At 68.4% G+C, this 24,305-nt stretch overlaps 1 protein-coding gene across 1 annotated transcript in view; it reads left to right on the top strand.

The window, feature by feature from the left end:
• The window catches only part of TIAM1 (TIAM Rac1 associated GEF 1), a 61,716-nt gene extending 41,700 nt beyond the window's left edge, over window positions 1-20,016 (top strand). The window contains exons 15-26 of the mRNA XM_028503933.2: window positions 7,239-7,418; window positions 8,106-8,174; window positions 8,465-8,590; window positions 9,864-9,972; window positions 12,392-12,571; window positions 12,680-12,798; window positions 13,497-13,605; window positions 14,296-14,354; window positions 14,583-14,685; window positions 16,597-16,684; window positions 16,917-17,089; window positions 19,289-20,016. Coding sequence (XP_028359734.1) covers window positions 7,239-7,418; window positions 8,106-8,174; window positions 8,465-8,590; window positions 9,864-9,972; window positions 12,392-12,571; window positions 12,680-12,798; window positions 13,497-13,605; window positions 14,296-14,354; window positions 14,583-14,685; window positions 16,597-16,684; window positions 16,917-17,089; window positions 19,289-19,749 — 1,776 coding nt within the window. The 3' untranslated portion in view covers window positions 19,750-20,016. The remainder of the gene's footprint in view (window positions 1-7,238; window positions 7,419-8,105; window positions 8,175-8,464; window positions 8,591-9,863; window positions 9,973-12,391; window positions 12,572-12,679; window positions 12,799-13,496; window positions 13,606-14,295; window positions 14,355-14,582; window positions 14,686-16,596; window positions 16,685-16,916; window positions 17,090-19,288) is intronic.
• Window positions 20,017-24,305: the final 4,289 nt, after the last annotated feature.

Below are 24,305 nucleotides of genomic sequence, written 5' to 3'. Positions count from 1 at the left end.
GGTCTGGAAGGAGTGCTGGCGAAAGCACCCGCGGCCCGAGCTGCGCGGTCTCAGTCTCTTAAGCCCCGCCCCCCCGCCCCCCGGAGAGCCGGGCAGACCCGCACGTCTGCGGCCGGCGCTCCCGTCGGCGCCGCGTTCCTGGTGGGGGAGGGTCAGTCGCCCTGGACGGAAGCAGTTGACTTCCAGACTGAGGGCGTATTGAAGGATGTTTGTTGGCTTCTTTTGTTATTGAAACTAAAAACGTTAAATCTGAATTTCTAGTGCGGTTTAGGAACAGGCTGGTTTTCCTCTTCCTGGCCCTCTGCTCACTGAATGCTCGTTACCTGGGGCGTCTGGTTTCTACCTGGCTGTCGGTTGAGGGCGTCCGGGGGAAGCGCAGGGCGTCGAGGGGCGGGAGAGGGGGCCGGAGGCCCCGGGGTGATGTCTGTCTGCCCGGGGCTCGTCCCCCCGCCCCCAAAGAGCTCGCCTGCAGCAGACGGGTCTCGGGGACACCGTTTCACGGCTGCTCGGGGTCGCTGTGGGGGCAGCCGCTGTGTCTGAAGGTCAGAGGGCGCTGCACGGACGCGGCCGCCTCGCGTCCTTCCGCGGGGCGGGGCGGGGCTGGGCTGGGGCGCGCTGTGTGAGGCCGCACCTGGAGACGACCCCTGGTTTTGTCCGCATCTTCTTTCTTCGAGTCCGTGTCGCGTGACCCAAGTTCCTGGCTTAAAACAGCCTTTTGGGAGTCGGGTTTCTTGCCTAGGGTATGCATCCGGAAGGAGAGGGTGCGGACTGTGCGAGCCTGTCTTGGGGCGAGGGCCCTTGGGGCGAGGGGTGCGTCCGTAGTGGGTGTCGTGCTGGGCGCGTTGTGAGTAGGTTGGCCGCTGCTCCTGGTCAGCCCAACCCGCCCTCCCAACCCCCTCCCCGCCAAAGAGACCGGAGACCGGAGACCGGAGACGACCGCTGTTGCTCTCGCACAGGAACAGAGAGGTGAAGCAACGCACTGAAGGGCGCCCAGCTCTGAGGTGGGAAAACCAGGCCCAGCGTTGGGAGCGGCCCTGCTGAGACGGCCCTGCCCCCCGCGCCCCCGCCCCCGCCCCGCCCCGCCCCGCTCGAGGGTTGCCGCCTGGCGTTTGGGGCGGGTTTCCGAAGGGAAGGGACCGGTCGATGGGCGGGGCCGGAGCCAGGTGCGGCGGGTGCTCACCAGCTGCGCTAGTAGCTTCCTCGTAAGCCTCCGAGGCCTCCTTCGTGGTTCGAAGTCAGAGCAGGTGTGTGTACGTGAGGTTTCTTGGTTCGGGTCGAGTGTTTCGTGGGTGCCTCTCACGTCAGGGTGTGTTTTCTCGAGAATGAGGTGAAACTGTTTGCACGGGAAGCTGCCTGCGCGGGGCAGGATGGTTTCGAATGCAGCAGGCTGGGTGTTGCAATGCATGCGTACATAAACGAGTAAACCTGTAAGTGAAATAAAACAAGTACTCACTTCTGACTTTGGCAAAATACACGACAGCTGCTGACGGAACATTTTTGCTGCTTTTCCTCAGTGAACTGCTTTACGAAATACCCGGCAGGATAAAGAGTGCGTGTTGGAGTTCCATGTTTTCCATTTTTTTTTACAGCAGTCTTTGCTCTGCCTGGCCTCCGGGGGCTGCACAAGCAGCTGGCCGTGGGCTCCTGGAGGGGGGGGGGGTCAGGGGGGCCACAATCTGGGGAGGTGGGGCTTGCGCACCTCGGCGGGGGGGGGGCGGCCGCCGGCCTTTCCCTCCGTCTGCCGCCTGGTCCCCTGGCCGCTGCCGCGGGAGGACCTCCCAGGGCCCCGCGCACCGTCCCTGCTCTTCACCCCGCGGCCTGTCCCTGGGAGGGGCGCCCGGCAGCCCGTGCAGGCGGCGCCGTCTCCACGGAGCGGGCGTGCCAGAGTGGTTTTCAGAACGTTTTTGTTCCGAAAACCCTTTTTTCCTTCCGATCCCAGCTGTGGTTGTGTCGGGACTCCTGCTCTGGTGAGGACAGCGTTCTCGGGGAGCGGGAGAACAGACACTGTGCAGAGGGCGCCCGGGGCTGCTCCCCGCTGGCGGGGGGCGTGTTCGGAGGTGAGCGGTTTGGGGAGGCGGCCGCCGGTCAGCTGACCCGGGCCCACCCCGCAGGCTCCTCCGGGGAGGCGTCTCGGCGCTGCCCTCACGCCCTCCCTCTTGGTCCGTCCTCTCTGGGACTCCGGCCGGCCGGCCAGGTGCCGTCAGGTCGCGGGTCCCTGTCCACGGCCGCCCTGGAGCTGCTGGGGCAGCCCTGTCCCCGAGTGCCCTGCCCGCGTGGTGATGCGGCCGAGCGCCCTGCCGGGGCAGGGCCGGCTCCGTGGGGGCGGCCCCTCTGGGCAGCGGGAAGGCGTCGGCGGTGCCCGCGGAGCCTGTTAGGGCCCTCCTCCGGCGTCCGTGCCGAGCACGGCAGGTGGGTCGTGCCTCTGCGATGGCCGCGCTGTGGAGGATGAAGAGCAAGCCCAGGGCGGCGGCCGGGGCCGGGGCCCCCGGCGGCGGGTCCCTTCGCTCGGTGAGCACGCTCGGATGCTGTCCGGCCGCGTCCGGTTCTCGACACAGAGGAGGGTGCTTGGGGTGTCCCGGTCTCCTTGTCCTGTCTTTGTGCCTCGGGAGCCCGGTGGGGGGGGCGCAGTTTGGCGTGGGGGTGGGGTGCTGGCTGTCAGCATACAGGGGTGTCAGTGTTTCCTTTCTTCATGGCAGAAAGGTGTGGTTGTTTTAAGCTGCCTTTTGCACTTCCCTGTCTTTCTGCTGTTGAGATGAGTGTGTTACTGTCAGGGCGGCATCCCCTGTCCCCGTCCCCCGTCCCCGCCTCCCCTGGGGGATCCGAGGGGCTGCGGGCACTCTGGAGGGGGGCTGTGCCCGCCTCTGGGGCCGGGGGCCTGAGAAGGGTCGCTCAGGGGCCGTGTTCACGGCCCGTGTGGACGACCGGCCTCGTCCACGCTGCTCCCCGGAGTGCGACTAGACACCCTCCCCCCGGGGGGGGACCTCGGGGTGGGGGGTGGGTGGTACAGAGCAGTTCACCCGGGTCCGGTCGGGGGTTTGGTAGTTTCACCTCCTCGTCAGGTCCCCTGCTGCTGGACTCCGTGCCCCTCCAGGGGACGGGGACAGTGAGTGTGGCTCACTCATCTGAGCGGCCTTTGTCCCCGGAGGCTTCTCTGCAGAGGATGCCTCCGGGGGGGGGGGGGGGGGTTGCTGCGGGGCCCCTGCTGCGTCCTGGGGGCTCTGAGGGGCCACGTGTCCCCGAGGGGCGTGTCTCCAAAAGGCCCGAGGGAAGGCTGTCGGATTCAGGTCGGCCGGCCCCTTGAAGTCTGCGGGGGTGTGCGGTTGCCGGCCTCAAAGGGGCCTCAAAGGGACGGTTCTGAGACTCGGAGCCCCTGCTGCAGGCAGGGTCTGTGCGGGGGCGCCGCTCCGAGAGCAGCCGGTCCACGGGGCCCTTCAGGGCAGGCGGAGCGTCCTTTTCATCTGGGGGGGGCGGTGAGGGGGGTGGCCTTGCAGACCATGCCCCCCACTGCGCCCTGCTCCGCGTGTCCCTGGGTTATTCTTAGTCTCGAGCTGGGACAGCTTTGAGGGTGGGCCGGCTTCTCTGTTTCCAGGGTGATGACCCCAGTCCTGCCGCAGGGTCAGGTCGGTTCCTCGCCCCCCTGGGGGGAACCTGGGCTCTGCTTGGCTTTTGGGGTCCCTTGAGAACTTCCCCGGGCAGCACCCCGTCTGGGTGTGTCTGGTTCCCGTGCCGGGTGTGGGGTGATGGGGACACCAGGTAGCCCTCAGGGTTGGAGACGTGGTCCTCACGCTGTCAGATTTTAGGTCGCTCTGGCCCCTCGCACGGCTCCACGAGCCTGGAGCCACGCTGGCAGGGGCCGGGTGGAGGTTGATGTCCTTTGACCACGGGAGGGGGCGTGGGGGAGGGGGCGTGGGGGAGGGGGCGGACAGGGTGACTCAGGAGCTGCCGGAAATATGTAAATCCCTGGATGCGTTCTAAAGCAGACCTGCTTATTTTATTTCCTGGTAAGGTGATTTTGGGGTAATATTTTAGGAAAACGAAATTCTTGACATCTTTTTCAGTTGTTTACAAGCAAAACTTTACTAAGAGCCTTGAAAGTAAACACCTTTTTTAAAATTTTTTATTTTTAAGTTTTATTTAAGTTTTCTTAAAGATTTTATTTATTCGTTTTTAGAGAGGGAAGGGAGGGAGAAAGAGCGAGAGAGAGACATCAATGTGCAGTTGCTGGGGGTTATGGCCTGCAACCTAGGCATGTGCCCTGACTGGGAATCGAACCTGCGATGCCTGGTTCGCAGCCCGAGCTCAATCCACTGAGCTTCGCCAGCCAGGGCGAAAGTAAACACCTTTCAACACAACGTGCGTTATAACTTGTGATTCCGTGTTTTTTAATTTGTCACTGAAATGACTTGTAACGGACGGTAATAAACAGGTTGCGTCCGTCTGGACTCCATCGCTCGTGATCGGCCTGCGGGTTTACGGAGACGGCAGCGCAAGCCGAGACTGCTCCCCTCCCCCACGTGGTCCTCCGCCTGGGGCCCTGTCCAGGGAGGAGGGGCGCCTGAGGTGTGAAAGGGATTTGCAGGCGTCCTCTGGGGCGCTGAAGGTGTTGCCTAGCCTCTTTCAGGAACTGGGGGGAGGGGGAGGTTTGGAGTGACGAAGGCCAGCCCAGCCACCCCTGGCCCAGCCCCCCGGGCCTGTTTCAGACGGAGGGGGGCAGACTCCTGCACGCCCCCCTAAAATGGAGACCTGAAGGCATTCTCGGTGGAACAGAGGCAAGGAAGACCCAGAAACCCACCCCGCTTTCTGGGACTCTCCGGTGGGGCGGGAGTGGGGAGGCTGGAGGGGTGGTGTCTCTGGAGCACCCTGACCTTGGTGTGGTCCGCACCGCATGGCTGTAGCTGTCGCCTTTTCTTACGGGGGGCGGGGGTCGGGAGGCAGGAGGCAGGACCTCACCCGGCAGCCTGGCTGAGGCTGGGACCTCGAAGGCGCACGGTGGCCTGGTGGGCCCTGAGGCAGGGGCGGCAGCTCACTAACGTGCGTGTGTGGCAGGCAGCTGTGGGTGCTGTCGGGCCTTGAGCCGGGGTCTGGGTCTGGGAGCGGGCCGGAGCCGTGCCGGCCGGGCCGGTGCCTTTGTTGTGCAGGCTCCCAGCAGCCTGTGCTCGGGGTCGCTGGGGGGCGGGGACCAGGGGTCCTCCCTCTGTGAGGTTTTTGTCCCCTCGTGTCCGTGCTGCGGGGCAGTGGCCTCGAGAGCTGCCGTTGGGTCGTGGAAGCACCTGTGGGTGTTTGCGTGCGAGTGGGTCTGCTTGCTCCGTTCTCTTTTCGGGGAGGCCGAGTTAAACCGTGTGTTTAGGGACGTGGTTGCGTCGGGAGCCGTGTGGAGACACCGTGCTCGTTCCGCGAGTGCTCCTTTGTGGGGCCTCGGTGTCGGCGATTCCTTGGGCCCACGGGCAAGTGCCACGGGCAGGTGACCAGTCCCCCCTCGGCAGAGCGGCCGGTGCCGGCAGCAGCAGCCGTGGTTGGGAGGGTTGGAGCCGCCGTTCCTGATCTGGGTCCTGGCGCCTGCCCCGCCCCGGTTGTAGGCGGTGTCCTCATCCCGGGTGTCCCTCTTCCAGGGCCGAGCCCGCGAGGGGACGGCGTGTCAGGGTCGTCTCCGGGGCGGGCGGGTGAGGGACGCGGCCCTGCCCGTGCACATGCCCCTGTGGGAGGCGCTTTGTGCCCAGGACGGCTGAGGCCGGAGGCGCCGGAGAGCAGCCGGTCCTGGTGGGCGGCCAGCCGGCCTCCAGGGAGACCCCTCACCCTCGGGCAGTGTGTGTGGGCACCGCCACGGACGGGAGCGCGGGCTGCAGAACAGCCTCTGCGTGACCCGTGGAGAGCTGCAAACACCTCCGCTGCGGGCACAGCCGGCCCAGGGGGTCTGGCCTGCAGGGGGCGCTGGGTCGTCCCCCCCCCCGGGTGTCCACGGCCTGTGTGCTCGGGAGCCGTTCTCTGTTTCAGGGCCCCGGCGTCCCAGACCAGACGGAGGTCAGGAGGGGACAGGGCCTGCCACTGACCCCTGAGCCTGCGAGGGGAGTGGTGTTTGTCTGCCCTTGAAGCAACTGGGGTGTTACAGAACAAACAAGGGGGGGCTGAGACGATACACTATTACTGAAAGAAGCCCCCAGATCTGTTATGTCCGCCGCCAGAGGAAAGACGTCTCTCAATGCCAGAGATTTGTGAAAAGGAAAAGAAACGTTTATTTACTGCTAGACAAACTTAAAGTAGGGACCTAATGTCTTCACCAAAAATCCTAAAGTCCCTTAAAGCACCCACAGACAGACACAGTCCTTCCTTCCTTCCCCCTTTGCCTAGTCCAGAGTACCGTATCTCCTAAAGCTGCGGGGGTCCCTACTCTGGCAAAGGCACGTGGTCCTCTCTCCCGGGACCACGGGAGTCTGCACTCTGTCAAGGCCGCGTGGTTCTCTCCCTCAGGGCCGCGAGAGGCTTCACTCTGCTAAAGCTGTGGGGTTCTCTCTTGCAGGGCCGTGCGCATGGTTCTCCCCCTCAAATGGCTGCCACATCTCGGTTTAAATCCCAGAGCCAGTCTTCCTCTGAAGCCCCATTTCCGGCTCCTCTCACAATTGGCTACAGCTGCCAGATTCTGGGCAGGTGTGGCTCTGTGGTGTGGAGCCAATTACCTCCAGGCTCTTCTGGGTCTTACTACAGATCCCTATTTGAGGCTCCCCTCCTGGCTGCACCCTGTTACAGGGGGAGATGGGGACGGCTGGCAGAGTCGTCCCCGCCCCGACAGAGCGTGCGTGTGCACCGCCTGGGGGTCTGCCGGCTGACACGCCTGGTCTGCGGGCGAAAGGCGCCGACGACGCCCCTCTATCTCGTCCGTGTCCGTCCGGGCGGGTGCCTCGCCTCCTGGCGGAGACCCAGCCCTGCTTGGGCCAGTGGGGCGGGCGGGCGGGCCGGGCCGCGCCGCACGGAGGCGCTCTGTCTTGGCCGTGCCGCCCTGGGGGAGCCGCGTGCCCTCCTGGGCCCCGAGGTGTCTGCCGCCGCGCAGGGACGCCAGCCGTGCCCGCGTGCGGCAGTGGGTGGGTGTCGGCGGGGGGGGGCGCCTGTCGGTGGGCAGCAGCAGAGACACGCCCAGCCCAGGCTGCTCCAGGACAGGGACGCGCCCTGTGAGGAGGCTGCGGGCCAGACCGGGCGCCCCTGAGCACCAGCCTCACCCGCCCGCCCTCCCTGTGCTCCGCCCACAGGGTGCGGGACCGGGGGCCGCGAGCCGCCGCAGCCCGCAGGAGATGAACCCCCGCGACCCGAGCCCGCCCCCCCAGGACGCCGGTGGGCCAGCGCCGGCCGCCACGAGGCAGCTGACGGACGCCGACAAGCTGCGCAAGGTGATCGGGGAGCTCCTGGAGACGGAGCGCACCTACGTGAAGGTGAGGGGCCGCGCGCGTTCCCTGTCGGTGCCGAGGAGGCAGGGCGGCTCTGACGGCGACTCCCTGCGACGCGCGGGCGGGGCGGGGCGGGGGAGGACACAGCGAGTGCTCAGTGCCGGCACGAGGGGCAGCGGTGTCCTGTGCTCACCGTGGCAGAGGTCGGCTTGAGCGCAGGAAGGCCTGTTTCTTTCAAAACCGAGTCGGGGCCCAGGCAGAAGGGGACCAGGCCTGTGTCCCTGTGTTGCTGCTTGTGCTGACCGTCGGTCACCCTCCTGTGTCAGCCACTCCCGTGCAACTCACGGAGCGTTCTCACGAGACACAGGCAGCGTGCCGTTCCCGACAGTCCTGGCAACTGCAGCGGCCGTGCATCCTGACGTGGAGCTGAGCTGCGCGTCACGCCGGCACGGCCTGTTTCGAATGGTCCCAGTTGGCCTGTAACTCGGGGTCGGCCCGGCCCGGCCCTCTGCCCGCTCTCGCCGACGTGGTGTTAGTGGCATGGGGCTCTGTCGCCTGTTTCCGCGTCGTCTGCTGTGGTGGCCCAGCCCCATGAGGGCGGTGGGTGCAGGGCCGAGGGAGGCCGGGGGCCGCGGGCAGAGGGGCCACCCTCATGGGGCTGGGCCAGTCCGCGCCTCCAGGCTCCTCAGAGGCCTCTGCACGGCGTGCTCACGGGCACACTCTCCCACGCAGGACCTGAACTGTCTCATGGAGAGATACCTCAGGCCCCTCCAGAAGGAGACCTTTCTCACCCAGGACGAGGTACCGTGGGGTCGCCCTCACTCGGAGGGGCGTGGGGCGGAGGGGCATGGGGCAGCGGGAGGCTGGCGGGGCAGGTGCAGCCGCCGAGAGCAGTCAGTCAGGGCTCACCGAACCGAACCGTGGCAGATGGGGCGCATCGTCGCTCCCGGGGAGGAGGGGGGGCCGCCCAGCCTCGGCGGCGGGTTGTGATGGTAATTGCGCGTACTGATAAAGGAACTTTGAAATCAGAAGCAGGTCCAGCTCTGAACTAGTGAAACGTGACAGGGATTGAACCCTTCTTCGTTTTCCAGCTCGACGTGCTCTTTGGAAATCTCACCGAAATGGTAGAGTTTCAAGTGGAATTCCTCCAAACTCTGGAAGATGGAGTGCGACTAGTACCTGACTTGGAAAAGCTGGAGAGGGTCGATCAGTTCAAGGTGGGCCAGCCCTCCCAGGGCGCGGAGACTTCCCGGGGGTCGAGGTCAGTGCCGGGCAGCCTTGTGCTCTCGGCCGGTTCCCCGGCCCACGGCGCTACGCCCTCACCGGCCTGCCGCTCCGCCGGCAGCCCGGGGCACACAGGCTGCTCTGACCCGGATGAGAGCCAGCACCGCTGTGTCTGCTCCAGGGCCGTGGCCGCCGTGACCTTCGGTCCCCTGCACTCGGGGCCTTCGGCCAGCCTCGCTGTTGTCGGTGGGGCGTCCTCGGATCCCTGTGGGCACCGACTGGCCCCCCCGCCCCCCATCCCGGGGGCCTCTGTGCAGCAGAGACGCTTGTCATTTTGTCGTCCCCTCGGGAGGCTGCGGGCGGCCTGTCCCTGCCTCGCGCCCGGCGCCCTTCCTTGGAGACGGTCCTGCGTCCGCCCCAGGCTGTACCTCCATGCCACGTGCGGGCCGCCTGGGTCCGCGCCTCCCGACCGGCCGGCTGCGGCCCAGGGAGCGGCAGCCCCTGCAGAGCCCACCTGTCCCTGCCGATGCCGCTCCGCCGGGGCCAGGCCTTTGGGGGGGGTGAGGTGGCGTGGGGAGGCCCCCTCGGCCCCTGCTCCCGCCCGTGCGTGTGGGTCGGGCCGTCGGTGGTCGAGTGTACGTGGTCCGTCGGTGTCGGCCATTAGCCACACCGCCCACTTGGGGACCGGTGATCACTCACCTCCAACACCTGTTGAACCTCACGTGGAACCTTTCGATTTTAAGCCAGATGAGCAGCACTTCTCTCTCTCTCTCGGGAAACAAGGCCAGGTTAGGAGGAACTCAGAAGGTTCTCTCCTGAGGCCCGTTTCACGGGTTCACATGAAACGCAGGACAGAAGCACCCCTTGTCGGGGCAGGCAGCTCCTGGTGGGAGGGCCCCCCCCCCACGGCCGCTCCTCGGGGGGTGGGGAGCAGGTGGGAGGCCCGGCTCCCAGGCCGAGGCTGGCGGTGCGACCAGGGAACCGCGCTCCTGAGTTCAGGGGCATCTGCGCCTCTGGCCCCCGGTGCCGGCCGTGTCTCCCGTGGACACGCCCTTTACGAGCCCCGGCCTGGCCAGCGGTGCCGCCTGTGCTGCCGCTGCCCCGGGGGCAGGGCCGGCGCCCGGCACCGCGCCTGTCGCCCGTGCACGCTCCGGTGGCGGCCTCAGGCTGTCGGTGCGCAGGGGCAGGCTGGGACTGGCGGCTGCTGCGGGCCACGCCCTGCGGGCGCCCCAGCACCTGCTGACCTGCCCTCTCTCGTCCACCCAGAAGGTGCTGTTCTCCCTGGGGGGCTCCTTCCTGTACTATGCCGACCGCTTCAAGCTGTACAGCGCCTTCTGCGCCAGCCACACGGAGGTCCCCAAGGTCCTGGTGAAAGGTACGGCCGGGGGCGTGGGTGTGGGGGGGTGGGGGCTGCGTCACCGCCGACTCGCGGCCTGGGGGCCCGCGGGGGCGGGGGCTTCTGGACCGGAACCGAGGCACCGTCGCCGTGGCAGGCGCACGCTGCTCCGCAGGCCCCCACCGGGGGACCGGTCCGCCGTGTGGAACCGGAGTCGGGGTTCCGGGTGCTTCTCCTGTCCCACTGCCTGCACTGCGAGCCGCCCCCCACCGTGCTTGGGTCTGCCCGGTTCGCCCTGCTCAGCCCGCTCTCGAAGGGCACAGGCTTCCGAGGATGGCAGCCCCTCTTCCTTCCCGAGTGCTCTGGAAGCTCCCGAGCGCCCTCAGAGTGTCCAGGGAGGGCTTTCGCTTCCGCGGGTCAGCGTGCGGCTGTCCGACGTACAAGGAGGCCAGAGACACGGCTGCCTGCACGGCAGTGCAGCCGGGAGACAGCCTGTCCCGGGGACTGGACACAGCCGCCGTCCCTGCCACGTCTCGGGGGCCGGGAGGCCCGCAGCCAGCGCGCTGGGCTCGCTGCTGGAGGGGAGGGGAGGGGCGGGGCTGGCTCCACAGGGCCCTGTCCCCGGGGCGTGCCGGCGCCACTCGGGTCTGCGCAGGGCTGGGGCCTGCCCTCAGGCAGCAGCACCTCTGCCCAGAGCCCGCGTCCGCCCGGAGCTGAGAGGGGGCGTGGGGGCCCGTGCGGCCGGCGCCTCCCGCACAGGCTGCGTCGGTCACGCAGGGGCGTGTGTGTGTGTGTGCGTGTCTTTCTGCGGGTCCCCTGACGCCGGGTGCTGCCAGGCGGCCGGTGCGGGGGTTCTGGAGCTCTTTCCCCACAGCGAGATGACGCACCGTCCTGTCCTCGGGGCCGTTTGTGTTATTTTTAAACAGCCAGCTAGATTAAGTTCTGCCCCCATAGGCTTTTCGTGATAACGTTCGCACCTGGAAGACATTATCGTATCTTTCAAATCATGCTGTGAAACGTTGGGTCTGACCTACATTTTCCTGACGGCCAACCGCGCCAGGAGAGCGAGGCGGGGCCGAGGCCGGGAGTGGCTGGGAGTGTTCCCCAGCTCGCCGCCGGGCTGCCGGCGTGCCGGCCCAGCAGGCCACGGGGCCCAGGCCCTCCCCCCTTCACGCCCTGATGTGACGCGGACACGGTGGGCTCGCTGCCCGGGGCTGTGCTGGGGACTCGGGGTGTCCCCCGGAGGGCAGGGCTTCCTCCCGTGCCAGCTCTGGGCCTGGCCGCCCCTCCCGGGCATGGGTGTCCCCGGTCACTCGCTCCCTGGCCCGTTCCCTTACTCTCAGGTAGGAGGGAAGGCAGCTGCCCCCATGGAGCCTGGTGCCTCTCGGGGGGCTGACAGGATGTAAAGACGGGGGTCTCTGCGAGGCTTGGCTCCGCCCTTGCTGTGCCCTTGACCGATAGCTCGGGCGAGGAGACCCCCCCACAGTGCCCCCTCGGGCTCTACGCACCTTCGGACCTGAGTGTGCGCCTCGGGTCCTGGCCAGTGGGGGTGCGTGTTTCACCCTGCCTGTGGCTTTTGGGGAACCGTGTGCTCCCTGTGGAGTCACTGTGGAGCCTCCTTTCTCCTCCCATTCTTCCCCCTCGCCGCCTCTGCCCCTCCCCAGGGGCCTGGACACAGGCGGGACGGCCGGTGGGCAGGGCCGGTATGCTGCCCGAGATGGGTTGGGCAGCATGCGCTGCCGGGACCCTGTCCTTGCGCCCCTCCCAGAGCTGTGGGGCTGCCCGCCAGCCCTGGGGGGCCCGGGAGCCAGGGAGGGGCGTTTCCAATGTGCGTCCTCGTGAGATGCAGCGAGGCCGACGGGTCGGGAGGTGATGGCCGTGGAGGAGATGGCTTGTTACGTTCCCAAGAGGGGGGTCACACCAGGCCGCGAGGGGCCACACGGTGTGGCACAGGGCGGCTCTGCAGAGAGGGCCCGGAGGGGTGCTGGGCAGGAGCCTTTCCGGAGAGCGAGGCCCGGCAAGCTGCACGAGCCCAGGGCCCTGCGTGCAGGGGACCGGCTGCCGGCCGCCGGCCCTGGGGGGGGGGGGGGGGGGGGGGGGGCGGGGACAGTGGGAGAGCTCGTGGGATGGCTGGGGCCCCGTGGGTTGTCTGCATGAGGAGGGTGCTCCCTGGTGAGTCCCAGGGTGGCCCGGCCGGGCAGAGGCAGAGTATCCCGGGGTTGGTGCAGCCTCGGCTATCCGGTTGTCAGGACGGAAGGACGTTCCGAACACTGGCGGGAGGGGCAGCCGCCGGGGCTCACGGACCCTGCGGTTCCCTTAGACGACTCCGACCCCGGTGCCCCCGAGTGCACACGGATGGGCCCGGCCCTCGGGGCCCGGCCCTGTCTGAGGCCTTCTGCCCGCCCCCGCCCAGCCCGGCCCCTCGAAGGGCCGGGACTGAGGCCGCCTGCCCTCGCAGCCAGGACGGACGCGGCCTTCAAGGCCTTCCTGGACGCGCAGAACCCGAAGCAGCAGCACTCGGCCACGCTGGAGTCCTACCTCATCAAGCCCATCCAGCGGGTCCTCAAGTACCCGCTGCTGCTGCGCGAGCTCTTCTCGCTGACGGACGCCGACAGCGAGGAGCACTACCACCTGGACGGTGAGCCCGCCCCGCCCCGCGCCCCTGCCTCGCACCCCACGACCCCGCGCCGCCCCGTGCGCCTCCACGCGGCCCCTCATGCCCCGCCCGCCCCCCGCCCCGCTGCAGTGGCCATCAAGACCATGAACAAGGTGGCCAGCCACATCAACGAGATGCAGAAGATCCACGAGGAGTTCGGGGCCGTGTTCGACCAGCTGATCGCCGAACAGACCGGTGAGAAGAAGGAGGTGAGGACGCCGCCCCTCTCCCCGGAGCAGGTGTCGGTGGGGGAGGCCGGTCCGACCGGGCTCTTGGGGGCCGTGTGCAAGGACGGCCGGCATCACGGAGAGCTCGGCCTTGAGGGCGACGGCCCTGTGCCCCGCGTCCGCGGCTGCGGTGCGGGGCTCCTTCCCGCGCCGGGTCACCGTGGCCGTGGGCCGTGTGCCTGAGCCCCTGCCCCCGAGCTCGGGCCGGCCGAGCGCCGAGTGCGAGGGTGCACATCGCCGGCTGGGGGCTGGGGGGGCTGGGAACGCAGGGGCGTCCCTGCGGCGACGGGAGAGGGGCCGTGTGGGGACGGGCGGAGCACGGTGTTCGGCGCGGGGGGAGGAAGCAGCCCGGCCCGGCCGGAGGGTGCACGGCCGTGCCCAGGTCCCTTCTTGTCCTCCGGGAGGGGAGGTTTTGGACGCCAGGAGGATGATTTTCTAAAGAGGTCGATCCTCAACCTTCCGTCTGAACATGGAAGCCCGGTTCGGAGGTTCAGAGCCCGGTTTGCCCCCTCTCCCCTTTATAGTTGAGGCTCTGGTGGGCACCTGGGAGAGGGGGGAGCGAGCAGGTGGTTTCAGACGGCCTTTCCGTGAGCGAGGTGGGGCTGCCCTCCGCCTGCCCAGGGGCCCCCCCCCCCCCCCCCGAGGCCCCGCCTCTGAAGCCCCGCTCCGACCCTCCGCAGGTGGCGGACCTGAGCATGGGTGACCTGCTGCTGCACACGACTGTCACCTGGCTGGACCCGCCCGCCACGCTGGGCAAGTGGAAGAAGGAGCCGGACCTGGCCGCCTTCGGTGCGTGTCTGCAGAGGGCTGGGGCGGGCGCTGTCCGGCTCAGTTTTCAAAGTGAGGTGCTTTCTTTCCCGAGACACAGCTTGTCAGGAGAAAGGTCGTCACAGCGGTGTGACTGTCACCACCCCGTCACACGCAGTAAACTCCCCCTTCCGGTTGGGCGTGTCCAGGGGGCCACCCCGCCACGGCGGGGGTGGGAATGGCCGGCCCCGGTCCACACAGGGGTCGGCGTCCGGGCTGAAGGACTGGCCAGAGTGCGCGGGGGAGGGAGAGGGTGAGAGTCCGGCAGCCCTCGTTGCTGGGGCCCCAGTCTGAAGACGCCTGCCCGCCCCACAACCCCCTGCCCCGTGCGCCTGTCCTCGGGGTTCCGCGCCCCAGTCCCGGCTGCCGGATCCGCGAGGACGTGCTGGCCAAACGTGTGAAGGGCTGAAGGGTCACGCGTGGGATGCCGGTGCCCCAGAAGTTCCGCTGGCGCGGGGCGGCGACTCCCCTCTGTTTGGTCTGCGGGGATCCCGTCTCGGCAGGCCCTGGGCCGCGCCACTGGGACGGGGTGGGGGCCTGGCCGCCCTCTCTGTCGCGATCGCACCCGCCGCCCCGCGTGGCCGACGTTGAGGGGAAGCTGCGTGCCGCGTGCCGCAACCGCCCTTCCTTCCTTCCTTCCTTCCGTCCTTCCTTCCGCCTCCGTGTGTCCAGTCTTCAAGACGGCCGTGGTCCTGGTGTACAAGCACGGCCCCAAGCAGAAGAAGAAGCTCGTAAGCAGCTCGCCCTCGCCCCGCGGCTCCGGCCCTCCCCGCCCCGCCCCCCCCCCCACCTCCCGTCTCCTTGGCATGGGTGTCGCTGGCAGACGCGGGCGGGCCCCTCAGCTCGGGAACCACGGGCGTCTCGCTCCCTGCCCGTGGCTGCACTGCCCCCGGGTTGGGGGGTGGGGCGGGGCCAGGCTGGAGAGACCGACTCAGGCACCCGCCCCGGCGCCCCTGCAGGTCGGCCCTCACCGGCTCTCCATCTACGAGGAGTGGGACCCCTTCCGGTTCCGGCACATGATCCCCACCGACGCGCTGCAGGTCCGCGCCGTGGCCAGTGCAGGTGAGCCTCTGCACCCCCCCCTCCCCCGCCGCCTTCGCGCCCCCTGTGCGGCTGGCATTGTTCCCCGGCGGTCTCTCTGCCGCCCCTCGAGACCCGCCCTCTCCTGGTCGGCCGGGAGGGAGTGAGCCGGCGAGCAGGGCCTGGAGTGTCGTTCCGGGGGTGCTGGTCGTCCTGGACCCCGGGTCAGCCTCCCGGTGACCCGTGGCGTGGCCACAAGGAGCCGTTGGGGAGGACCCTTGGCCTCACGAGCAGGCACTACCTGGGAGGGGCCAGCACGGGCCACGAGGACCACGCAGCCCAGACGGCCGTGGGCCGGTCCTCTCCCCAGCCCTGCGCGCCCTGCCTTTGAGCCGGGTGGAGGCTCCCACACCTCGGTTCCTGGTCTGCCGTGTGAGCAGCAGCAAGGGACCCCGACTCAGGCCCCGCTGCCGGCACGTGAGATGCGCACTGCGCAGGGTGCTGGTGGCGAGCTGGGGCCCCGCCCAGGGCTGCCCTCGAGGCCCGGCCCTCAGGGCACCCCTGGAGGGAGCACCTTCGGGGGCCAGGTGGAAGCGCTTGGGTTTCCGGGGGCGCAGAGGCCTCCGCAGGGCCACAGAGGGCCCTGCGCGCCACGCCCCCAGGCAGCGGCTTGGCTCCCAGGCCCCCAGAGCCACCCCCCAGGGGTGGTGTGCGGCCAGCCTCCAGTGACAACCCCGGTGACCCTACAAGCAGCCGCCTGGCGGCTCCTGCGTCTCGTGCGGCAGAAAAGCTCAGTGTCGTGGCCGCCTCGGGCGGACACGTGGGTTCCGGGTGCGGATTTGCCGCGAGGTGTCTCTCGGGCCCCCAGCAGGGGCCCACCCCGGTCCTTCCCAGTCAGGTGTGAGTCGTGAAGCGGGCCTGTCCACGCACGGCGGGTCTGCAGGCGGCGGCGGCGGCGGCGGCGGCGTCCCGCGGGCTGAGCACTGGAGACGCGTGCTGGGTTGCCTCGCAGCCCTCCGGCCCTCGGCCGCGTCCTGCCCGGCGCCCAGGCCTCGCGTCCAGGAGTCCCACCGCGAGCCCGGACACGAGCGGGCGTGGCGTGCAGCTGGCAGAGCCGCCCTCCAGGGGCGCCCGGCTCACCACCTGGGGCGTCCTGCCGTGGAGTTTGGAGCCGTCAGGGCGGAGCCTCTGTGTGGTGGGGGGGGGGACCCTTGGCCGGCCCTGGCCCCGGCCCCGGCCCCGGCGTGCGCTCCCGTGGAGTCGAGCGTCGGACGCGGAGGCCGGGACTTGCGTAGCGGGGAGAACTCTGTGCCGCCCGCCCCGGGTGGGGGCCGAGCGGCCGGGGGCTCTGTGACGGGCTGCCTGAGCTGCCTCCCCAGACGCGGTGCCCGTGACGGCAGGCGGCACCGCGCTGCAGGCTCGTGCCGTCGACAGCACGGCCCGGCAGTGCTGGGCGGGGCCGCCTGCTCCTCGCTGCCCCAGGCGGGTTGGCCCACTCAGAGCGGGCCGTGCGGGGGGCGAGAACCAGGGCCCCCTGGGCTCCCAGCACCTGCCGCCGGCTCGGGGCCCTCGGCGGGGGAGGCCTCCGCTGAGGGCGAGGGCCGGGTCCGGGCCAGCTGGTGCCGAAACAGCGGCCCCCTGAGCTGAAGGGGTTCAGCCGGACCTGCTCCGCCGCCGGACGGGCCGGTTCCCCAGCCGGGGCGCTGGGCCGGGCGTCCACCCCCCAGGAGGGGACTTCTGCAGATGGAAGTATCCCGAGCACCTTCCTCCTCAGTACTCATGGGGCTCTGAGCGCTTTGTCTCCTAAGGTCTTGGGGTCATGGGGTCAAGGTGAAGGTCCCTGTCTTACGCTGCTTTGCTCTCCCGTCGCTTGCCAGAGCTGGAAAAGGCTCTTGTGAAGTGCTGGCCGGTCCCCCGGACAGGCCCCTCACCCGAGCCCTCCTCCCCACCCAGACGCAGATGCCAGCACGTCGTGCGAGATCGTGCATGTGAGGTCAGAGTCGGAGGGCAGGCCGGAGAGGGTGTTCCACCTGTGCTGCAGGTGAGTTGGGCCCCAGGGGCGGCCGCGCAGTCCTGGAGGGGGGTGGGGGGCGGCCCCCAGCCCCGCCCGCACACCGCAGGGCTCCCGCTGCCCCCCGATACTGCTGAGCAGCCGCGGAGCCCGGTGGCCGACGGGACCTGGAACAGGGACTGGGAAGGGACACGGGGGTTTTCACGTGTCGGGTGTCGCGTGCGGGTCTCTGGTCCCTGACCGGTGCGACCTGCCCCCGCAGCTCCCCCAAGGGCCGCAAGGACTTCCTGAGGGCCGTGCACTCGGTGCTGCGGGACAAGCACCGCCGGCAGCTGCTCAAGACGGAGAGCCTGCCCTCGCCGCGGCAGTACGTCCCCTTCGGAGGGAAGCGGCTGTGCGCGCTGAAGGGGGCCCGGCCGGCCGTGAGCAGGGCAGGTACCGTGGGGGCCCAGGCGTTCACGGTCCCCGCGCCCCCCGCCGCGCGGCAGCCCCCGTGAGCGCGGCGTCCTGGCCGAACGAGATGGAACCGGGGCTGTGGGCTCCCCCCTCCTGCGTGAGGGCCCGCCCTGCCCCCAGCGCCCGGGGGACCCGCCCGAGTGCTCCCCTTTCGCCCCTTCGTCTGTCCCTCTGCTCCTCCTGCTCCTGCTCCTGCTCCTCCTGCTCCTCCTCCTCCTGCTCCTCCTGGCTGGTGAGCTCCTCCCCCGCCCGCCCCACAGCCCACCCTGGGCGCGCTCCGACGGGAGTTGCCTGCTTGCGTGAGGGCCGGCTTTGTCGAGCAGGAAGTGTGTCCTCTCAGCAGGGCCACGGCCACCCTTCGGAGGACATGGTGGCGTTGTGACCAGAAGCGTAGCCAACCCTGTTCTCCGTCGGGAGCCCGTGTGGGGCCGGCCCGTGACAGGGCGGGTCTCACCAGCCTGTGCCCGCCGCTGCGGTGTGGGCGCCAGCATGGGCTGGGCGCGGCCTTGGGTTAGCCGCTGGTGAAGGGGGAGAGGGCCTGGGCCGCACGGCCCCGGAGCGGAGGCTGCTTCAGGGCTGGAGGGACCCCCGGGGAGCGAGTGACGGGGCCACGGCTGCCTCCTCGAGGGGCGGGCGGGGCCGGGCCCCTGGGAGGAGAGCTCGCTCTCTGCACGGCAGGCGGGAGCTGTGGCGGGAGCACGGCCCCTCCTCCGCCACCCCCCCTCCTCCAGAGGCCGCCCCCGCGGCAGGGGGCGCCCAGGGAGGGAGGCCGCCCCCGAGTCTGCCCCGGGGCCTGCCGGCGTGTCCAGCTCAGTCACGGGGTGGGTGCGCGTGGGCACCCCATCCTCCCCGTCCTCCCTGTCCCTCACGCTGGCCGGCTGTCAGGGGCGGGTGGGCATGAGCCCCCCTCTTCAGTGCGGAGCGAGCGATCACGGGAAGGAAGCCTGCTGACCCCACGGCAGAGCGGTGCCTTGGGAGGCTGCCGGCCCCCGCCCCCCACACCCCCCACTTGCCGGGGAACGCCAGGTCGGACCGGGGGTCTGTGTCGGGAAACTGCTCCCGTCGTCGGCCGGCTTCCGGGGCCAGTCAGTGACCCTCACGTTCCCCGGGGGAGCGAGCCCTTCGCACGTGTCCCTTTCGAGGCCCCGTGGGGGGGGGGGGAGCACCACCCGCCGCAGTCGGTCTCTGCTCGGCCACGCGTTTGGGCCGGAGGAGCTCGCTGCCCGGCTGCGTGTGAAGTGCCCGCCGTGGCCCCGGCCGCCCTGTGAGGCCCCACCTCGGCACTCACCCCCACCGCAGCGGGGGGCGGCGGGGGCCCCGGGCGGCGGTTCCCTGCTCCGTCTGGGGCGGTCGGGGAGCCGACCCCGCCTCCATCACTGCGGCTCCCAGGGCGGCCGGACCCGCTCTGCGGGGCTGCCCGCGCCCCCTCGAGACGCCCATGGGCTCCCGTGGGCGGCGGCGGGCACACGGCACAGCCGGCAGAGTCGTGTGTGTGCACACGCCTGCCGCCCCCGCCTGTCGTTCGGCGTGTGTCCGTGATCCCCCGCCCGTCACCCGCCAGCTCAGTCTCGGCACGTGTCAGGAAGGCAGACCCTGGCGCACGTGACTCCTGCATTCGTCAGCATGCACCTCAGCCACCCGGCGTGTCCCGGAGCCCCGTTAGGGCCGGGGGCTCCCCTGCCCGTGCCAGCGGGACCCCCCCGATGGGGTGGCAGTAGGTTTCTCCCTGACCGCGTCCCCTGGCCGCGGCGTGCCTCCCCTCCTACAGGTCTGCTCCAAGTCAGCGGCTGCTGCAGGCACCGCTGGCCCCCTGCCCCCTGGCCCAGCGGCCCATCTTGCAGGCGGGGCAGCAGCGCCCTCTGTCTGCCGTCCTGGGGGGCTGCGTGAGGTGGGGCCCGGACTGACCCTCGTGCAGGGTCTGTGGCGGGTCTGCGTCACCTGCCTGTGAGGTGCACAGGGCAGAGGGGTGTCCCTGACGCCCCGTAACCTGCGGCCCCCGGGCCCCCGTGTCCCCTCGCCCTGCGGTCAGCTGCTCGGAGATCCCTGCGAGCCACAGACCGCGGGACGGACCGGCGACGCCGGGCGTGCGGTCCCGGGGACACCGCGGAGCCCCACGCGCCCCGGACGCCCGTCTCACGTGGAGCGTGGGCCTGTCTCCGTGTCTGTGTGTGCACGCAGTGTCCGCCCCGAGCAAGTCTCTCGGCAGGAGGCGGCGGCGGCTGGCTCGGAACCGGTTCACCATCGACTCGGATGCCGTGTCCGCCGGCAGCCCGGAGCGCGAGGCCCAGCAGCAGCCCCCCGGCGCCGGGGACACCGACCGGTGGGTGGAGGAGCAGTTCGACCTGGCGCGGTACGAGGAGCAGGACGGCGTCAAGGAGACCGACATCCTCAGTGACGACGAGGACGGCGGGGCCGGCGAGCCCGACGGGGACCTGCCCGGGCGGCTGCAGGCCGCCTCCATCGGTCCACGGGGCCTCGGCCGCCCGCGCCCGGGCAGCCACGCCTCCCGCATGGCGCAGCTCAGGAAGCAGGCGGCCCTGCCGGCCGTCGGCGGGGCCCTCGAGCCGGCTGGCGAGGAGGTCGTCTGGGTCCGGCGCGAAGACTTGGGCCCGTCCCAGAGACTGAACACGGAGATCTGACCGTCGGCCCGGAGAGCCGGTGTCGGTGCTCGTCCGGGCCCTGCGCCCCCGCCCCTCCTGCGCCCTCCAGGACGGGACGGTCCCCTTAGCCGCACTCGTGCACACTCAGTCCTGGCAGCGGCTTCGCTCGGGGGCCGCGTGCCGCCCGACTGGTGGTTCTGACGGCGTCGGGAAGAACCGCTCAGAGTCTCAAGTAGGCCTGCACCCCACCTTCTGCGTGTGGCCGGGGCGCTCTGTCCCCGTTGACCGGGGCCAGGAGCGTGAAGGGGGTCCCCACAGCGCCGGGTGGGGTCCCGCTCCCCAGGGTCAGTCGGAGGGGCGGGAGCCAGGCCGCTCTGTGCGAGGGCAGTCGGGGTGTCTCCCGGCTGGCGCGACACACAGGGACGGGGCCGGGGTGTGGCCCCGGGGTCCCTCTGGCCCTTCCTCCTCAGTGTCAGGGCCGCCACGCGTCCGAGGGGCGTCCGAGGGGCGTCCGAGGCGCGTGCGAGGGGATGGGGCCCGCACCTCTCGGTGGGCCTCCGCTCTGGTCCGTGGCTGGTCTCACGTGGCGTCCGCGCTCGGAAGTTCTAGTTTTGCAGAGAATTATAAAGATGCCAAACTCTTTGAAAAGGGACCCAAATTTATCGCTGGGGGGGAAAACCGCTATTTTTTTGTATTTTACCTGAGAGGCAAGGCACAGACAGAAGAGAATTTTGCAGCTTAGAGTGACCGAGTCTGAACAAGGGTTTCACCTCCCGCAGCGGGGCGTGTGCGAGGTGTGTGGCTCTGTGTGCACGTGCCCAGCCGGCGGGACCCCACGCACAGGAGACACGGTTTCCCAGAAGACCCTGTGCGTGTCTGTCTGTCTGTCTGAACCCCATGGAGACATGCGCCTGGCGCGAGCAGACAGCACGCCCGAGGGGGCCGGGGTGTGTGCCTGTTGGGGGGGGCACTGGGGGCTCCTCCCGGGGTCGCCGTGGTGCCCCGCTCGTCCTCAGAGTTGCATCTCTGTCCATCGCCCGCCCTCCCCGACGCCCCCGACCCCCCTCCCGACAAGACCCCTCTTCTCATCATGCCAACGAAACAGGGTACACACGCTAACACGCTGACACAGCTCTCACACGCCAAGCAGGTTTTCATGCAGGGAGAACAAAACCAAGTTAAATAAGCACTTTCGATTTTTTTTTAAATAGAAAAAGGTTTGTAGCTTTCCCCCCGTTTCACAACGCCCACTTCCTAAGAAGGTTTAAATAATACGGAGACTTTCATTTGGGGAAAATACCTATTTGGTGTTTGACACACCAGTAGGCGCTCTAACGACCCGAATTTTGTAGCAGCCCTGGGGACTCTTTTGTACAAATCAGCCGAGACTTTCTACTCCGGACGTGCCGCCCAGACCCTCTCGCTGGCCCCCCGCTTGCTGCCTGCGCCCCGCCCGCCCCTGGCTCTCGGTTCCCCGGGCTTCCCGCTCGGTCCCCGGGCGGCTTTCTTCTGTGGACTTCGCTACACCTCCCGACTTTCTGGAAGAGCTTTAGAGTGGTTTCTGTGCCCTTCTCGTCCCCGCACTGTGTACACCGCCCCCTCCTGCTGCGTCCCAGGGGGCGGAGCCCCGGCCCATCGCCGAGCGTCCGGGCCCCAGGGCGGCGGGCCTGCTTGGGCCAGGGGCCGGGCGCCCACGGAGGGCGTGCGCGGCGTGTCTGCGTCCAGAGTTCTTCTATATTTCTTTTATAAGCTGAGAGAAGGTCTATTTTTGTGTTTCTAGGTCTGTGAGCCGAACGTTGTAAATGCCTGTCGAACAATAAAAGCGCTGGGAAGTGTGTGTGGCTCTGGGCCTCTGCGGGCGGGGGCGGCGGCTGGTGGGACAGCGCGTGGGGAGGGGGGGGTCTGCCTGTAGAGCCCGGAGCTCCTGCTGATGGCCAAGTTGCACCTGAGCCTCACGAGCCACTTCTTTCCATTCTGCCACAAACTTGTCCTGAAAGGTGGGAAATGAAAACGCAAGGAAAAATGGGAACAATCCTGAGGACATTCAGCCACTCGGTGACAAAAGGTGTGGGGTCAGAACTGCAGCCTCGTGCCCCCGCAGCCTTCTTGGAAGGTACCGGAGTTTAAGATTTTTAATTCAAAAGTGGAATCTGTGCCAGGCTGTTACCCCAGCTTCCGCGCCCTCTGGGGGCAGTAGAGCGGCCCAGAGCTCCCCTTGGCCTTTTGGCCGGACCGCGAGGCCGCGCCTCTGCCGTCCACACGGTCGGTCTGGGGGCGTCCAGATGTTCCGCACCCTCACTTGGACCTGGGCCCACAGCCACGCAGGGCAGCCATGCCCTGATCCCTGCCGGCTGGTCGGAAGGGTGGAGGTATCTGCCTGTGCCTGACGAACGTTTACGAGATCCCGAGCTCGTCTTACGTGCTCTTTGGGGGCCGGAGGGGACCCTTGACATGCCAAGGCGCCCTTGTCAGGACAACCCAGAGGGTGTTGGTGACGGATGGGGAGCCGCGTGCCCCGTCACCAACTCCGGGGCTGGAGAGGGGCTCGGTTAGTGAACCAGGAGCCTCAGCGTCCGGCTGCCGAGTTCACCATGAACAGGGCGGCCCACCTGCTGCCCAGGGGCTTCCTAAAACCCACGTCACAGGAGACCTGCAGAACTGGGGGGGGGGGGGCCTCAGCAGAGCGACGTCGAGGGACATCACCAGGTAGGGGGACTGGCGGGTGTCCCTCGACGGAACGCTGCGGTCTCAAGCGGAAGTCTCACACTTGGGCGGGAACGTGAGGGGTGGGCCCAGTGCTAGCTCTGACGGCCCACGTGGCCTGGCTGTGCAGGTAACGGGGTCTGTTCCTAGCTCGCCTGTGCACACAGAACTTCGCTGCTCACCTAGGCAGAGAGGTGTGCACAGCATGGTAGGGTTTGTAGCAGCAACACACAGGTGAGAGAGAGACGGTTGGAGGATTTAGACGAGCGGTCCGTGCCCAACGCTATGCGGCAGGTGAAAAGGACAGGCTGGCCGGGCGGGGACATCGGTGCGCCGGCAGCATCCAGGCCAGTCTGGCGCCGGTGGCCCCGGGCGCAGCAGGATCCCGCCCACCACAGGTGAGATGCATGTCCCTCTCCGGCGGGGGCTTCTCGCTGGGTGGAAGACGGCTGGGTCTGATTCATGGGGGTGACTGGGACGTCCACAGGTCTGGCCAGCGCCGACTGAGGGCCGGCCGGGAACGTGATGCGTGATGGGGACGAGCCGAAGCCCTGCCCCCGGGAGCTCCGGCCGGCAGCGGGAACTCGGGAGCCGCAGAGAGACAAGTGTCGTGGGCTCACCTGGCGCGGCAGCCGCCCCCCGCCCTCCCCACGCGAGTCCTGGGAAGGACGCCTGAGGGTGTTCAGGGGTGTGGGACCTAAAACCTGGGCACTTGTTGCCCCGTGTTCTCTTGAATTCTTTTCTGTATTTATTTTTACACTAGAAACTTAGGTAAGCTCAAATTGATTCAGTTTATTTGCATTAATATAAACCAATACATTAAAATGAGGTGAGCCCTGGCTGGTGTAGCTCAGCGGATTGAGTGCGGGCTGTGAACCAAAGGGTCGAGGGTTTGATTCCCAGTCAGGGCACTAGGCTGGGTTGCGGGCCAGGTCTCCAGTAGGGGGCGTGTGAGAGGCAACCACACACTGATGTTTCTCTGCTTCTCTCCCTCCTTTCCCCTCTCTCTCAAAAGAAATACAATCTTTAAAAAAGAAAAAATACTAAAAAATAAAATGAGGTGAAATCCACTTGGTTGTCCTATTGGCCAATTTCTTGCTCCCGTCAGAAAGTGACAGGCGGGTGGCCTCCCGCCTGGTGGGGTTAGGGGGATGGAGCCGGTGGCCCCGCCCCCACCTTCCCCCGTACACGCACATCTGACTGGTCCACAGGAGTGTGCACATCCGAACCACCACGTTGTGCCTCGGTCCGTGCATCACTCTCCTGGCGCAGTTGGGAGGGGCCCAGAGGTTTCTCCCTTGAACGCACCACAGGCCCTTGACGCCTGGCTGAGCAAGTGAGGGCCTCCCCCTCAATTCCGTGGTTTCGGGCTGGCTGGGACGAAACGGGGTGAGCTGACCCCGCACCTGAAGCAGCGCAGCGGGGCCCTGGCACCCTTCCCCTAGGCTTCAGAGCACCCGCCCCCAGCACGGTGCCCCCGGGGCGGCGCAGCGGGGCCCTGGCACCCTTCCCCTAGGCTTCAGAGTACCCGCCCCCAGCACGGTGCCCCCGGGGCGGGGGGCAGGCTCTCTCCACTGTGCCGGGTACAAAAGGAGGCTGGGGTGGCTGCGACCCTTGGCGTCTCCGCCAGGGGTGACCCGCCAGGGTCAGACCCAGGTGGGGACGGGCCCCGCTGTTCCCTCGGGAAATGCCCTGGCTCACTGTGACAACCGCGCCAGACACTCAAGGGCCAGACGCCGGCCCTGCTTCTCCGAAGAGCAGCACAGGGAACGTTCTGTCTCCCCGTCAGTGAGGTGAGAGGCCCTGACCAGCGTGGCTCGGGGTTAAGGGCCATCCTGCAATGGGGGAGGTCACCAGTTTCATTCCCGGCCAGGGCACAGGCCTGGGCTGCA

The sequence above is a fragment of the Phyllostomus discolor genome, chromosome 2 (genome assembly GCF_004126475.2).
Source record: "Phyllostomus discolor isolate MPI-MPIP mPhyDis1 chromosome 2, mPhyDis1.pri.v3, whole genome shotgun sequence".
Taxonomy (NCBI): domain Eukaryota; kingdom Metazoa; phylum Chordata; class Mammalia; order Chiroptera; family Phyllostomidae; genus Phyllostomus; species Phyllostomus discolor.
This window is presented reverse-complemented; position numbering and strand designations above follow the sequence as displayed.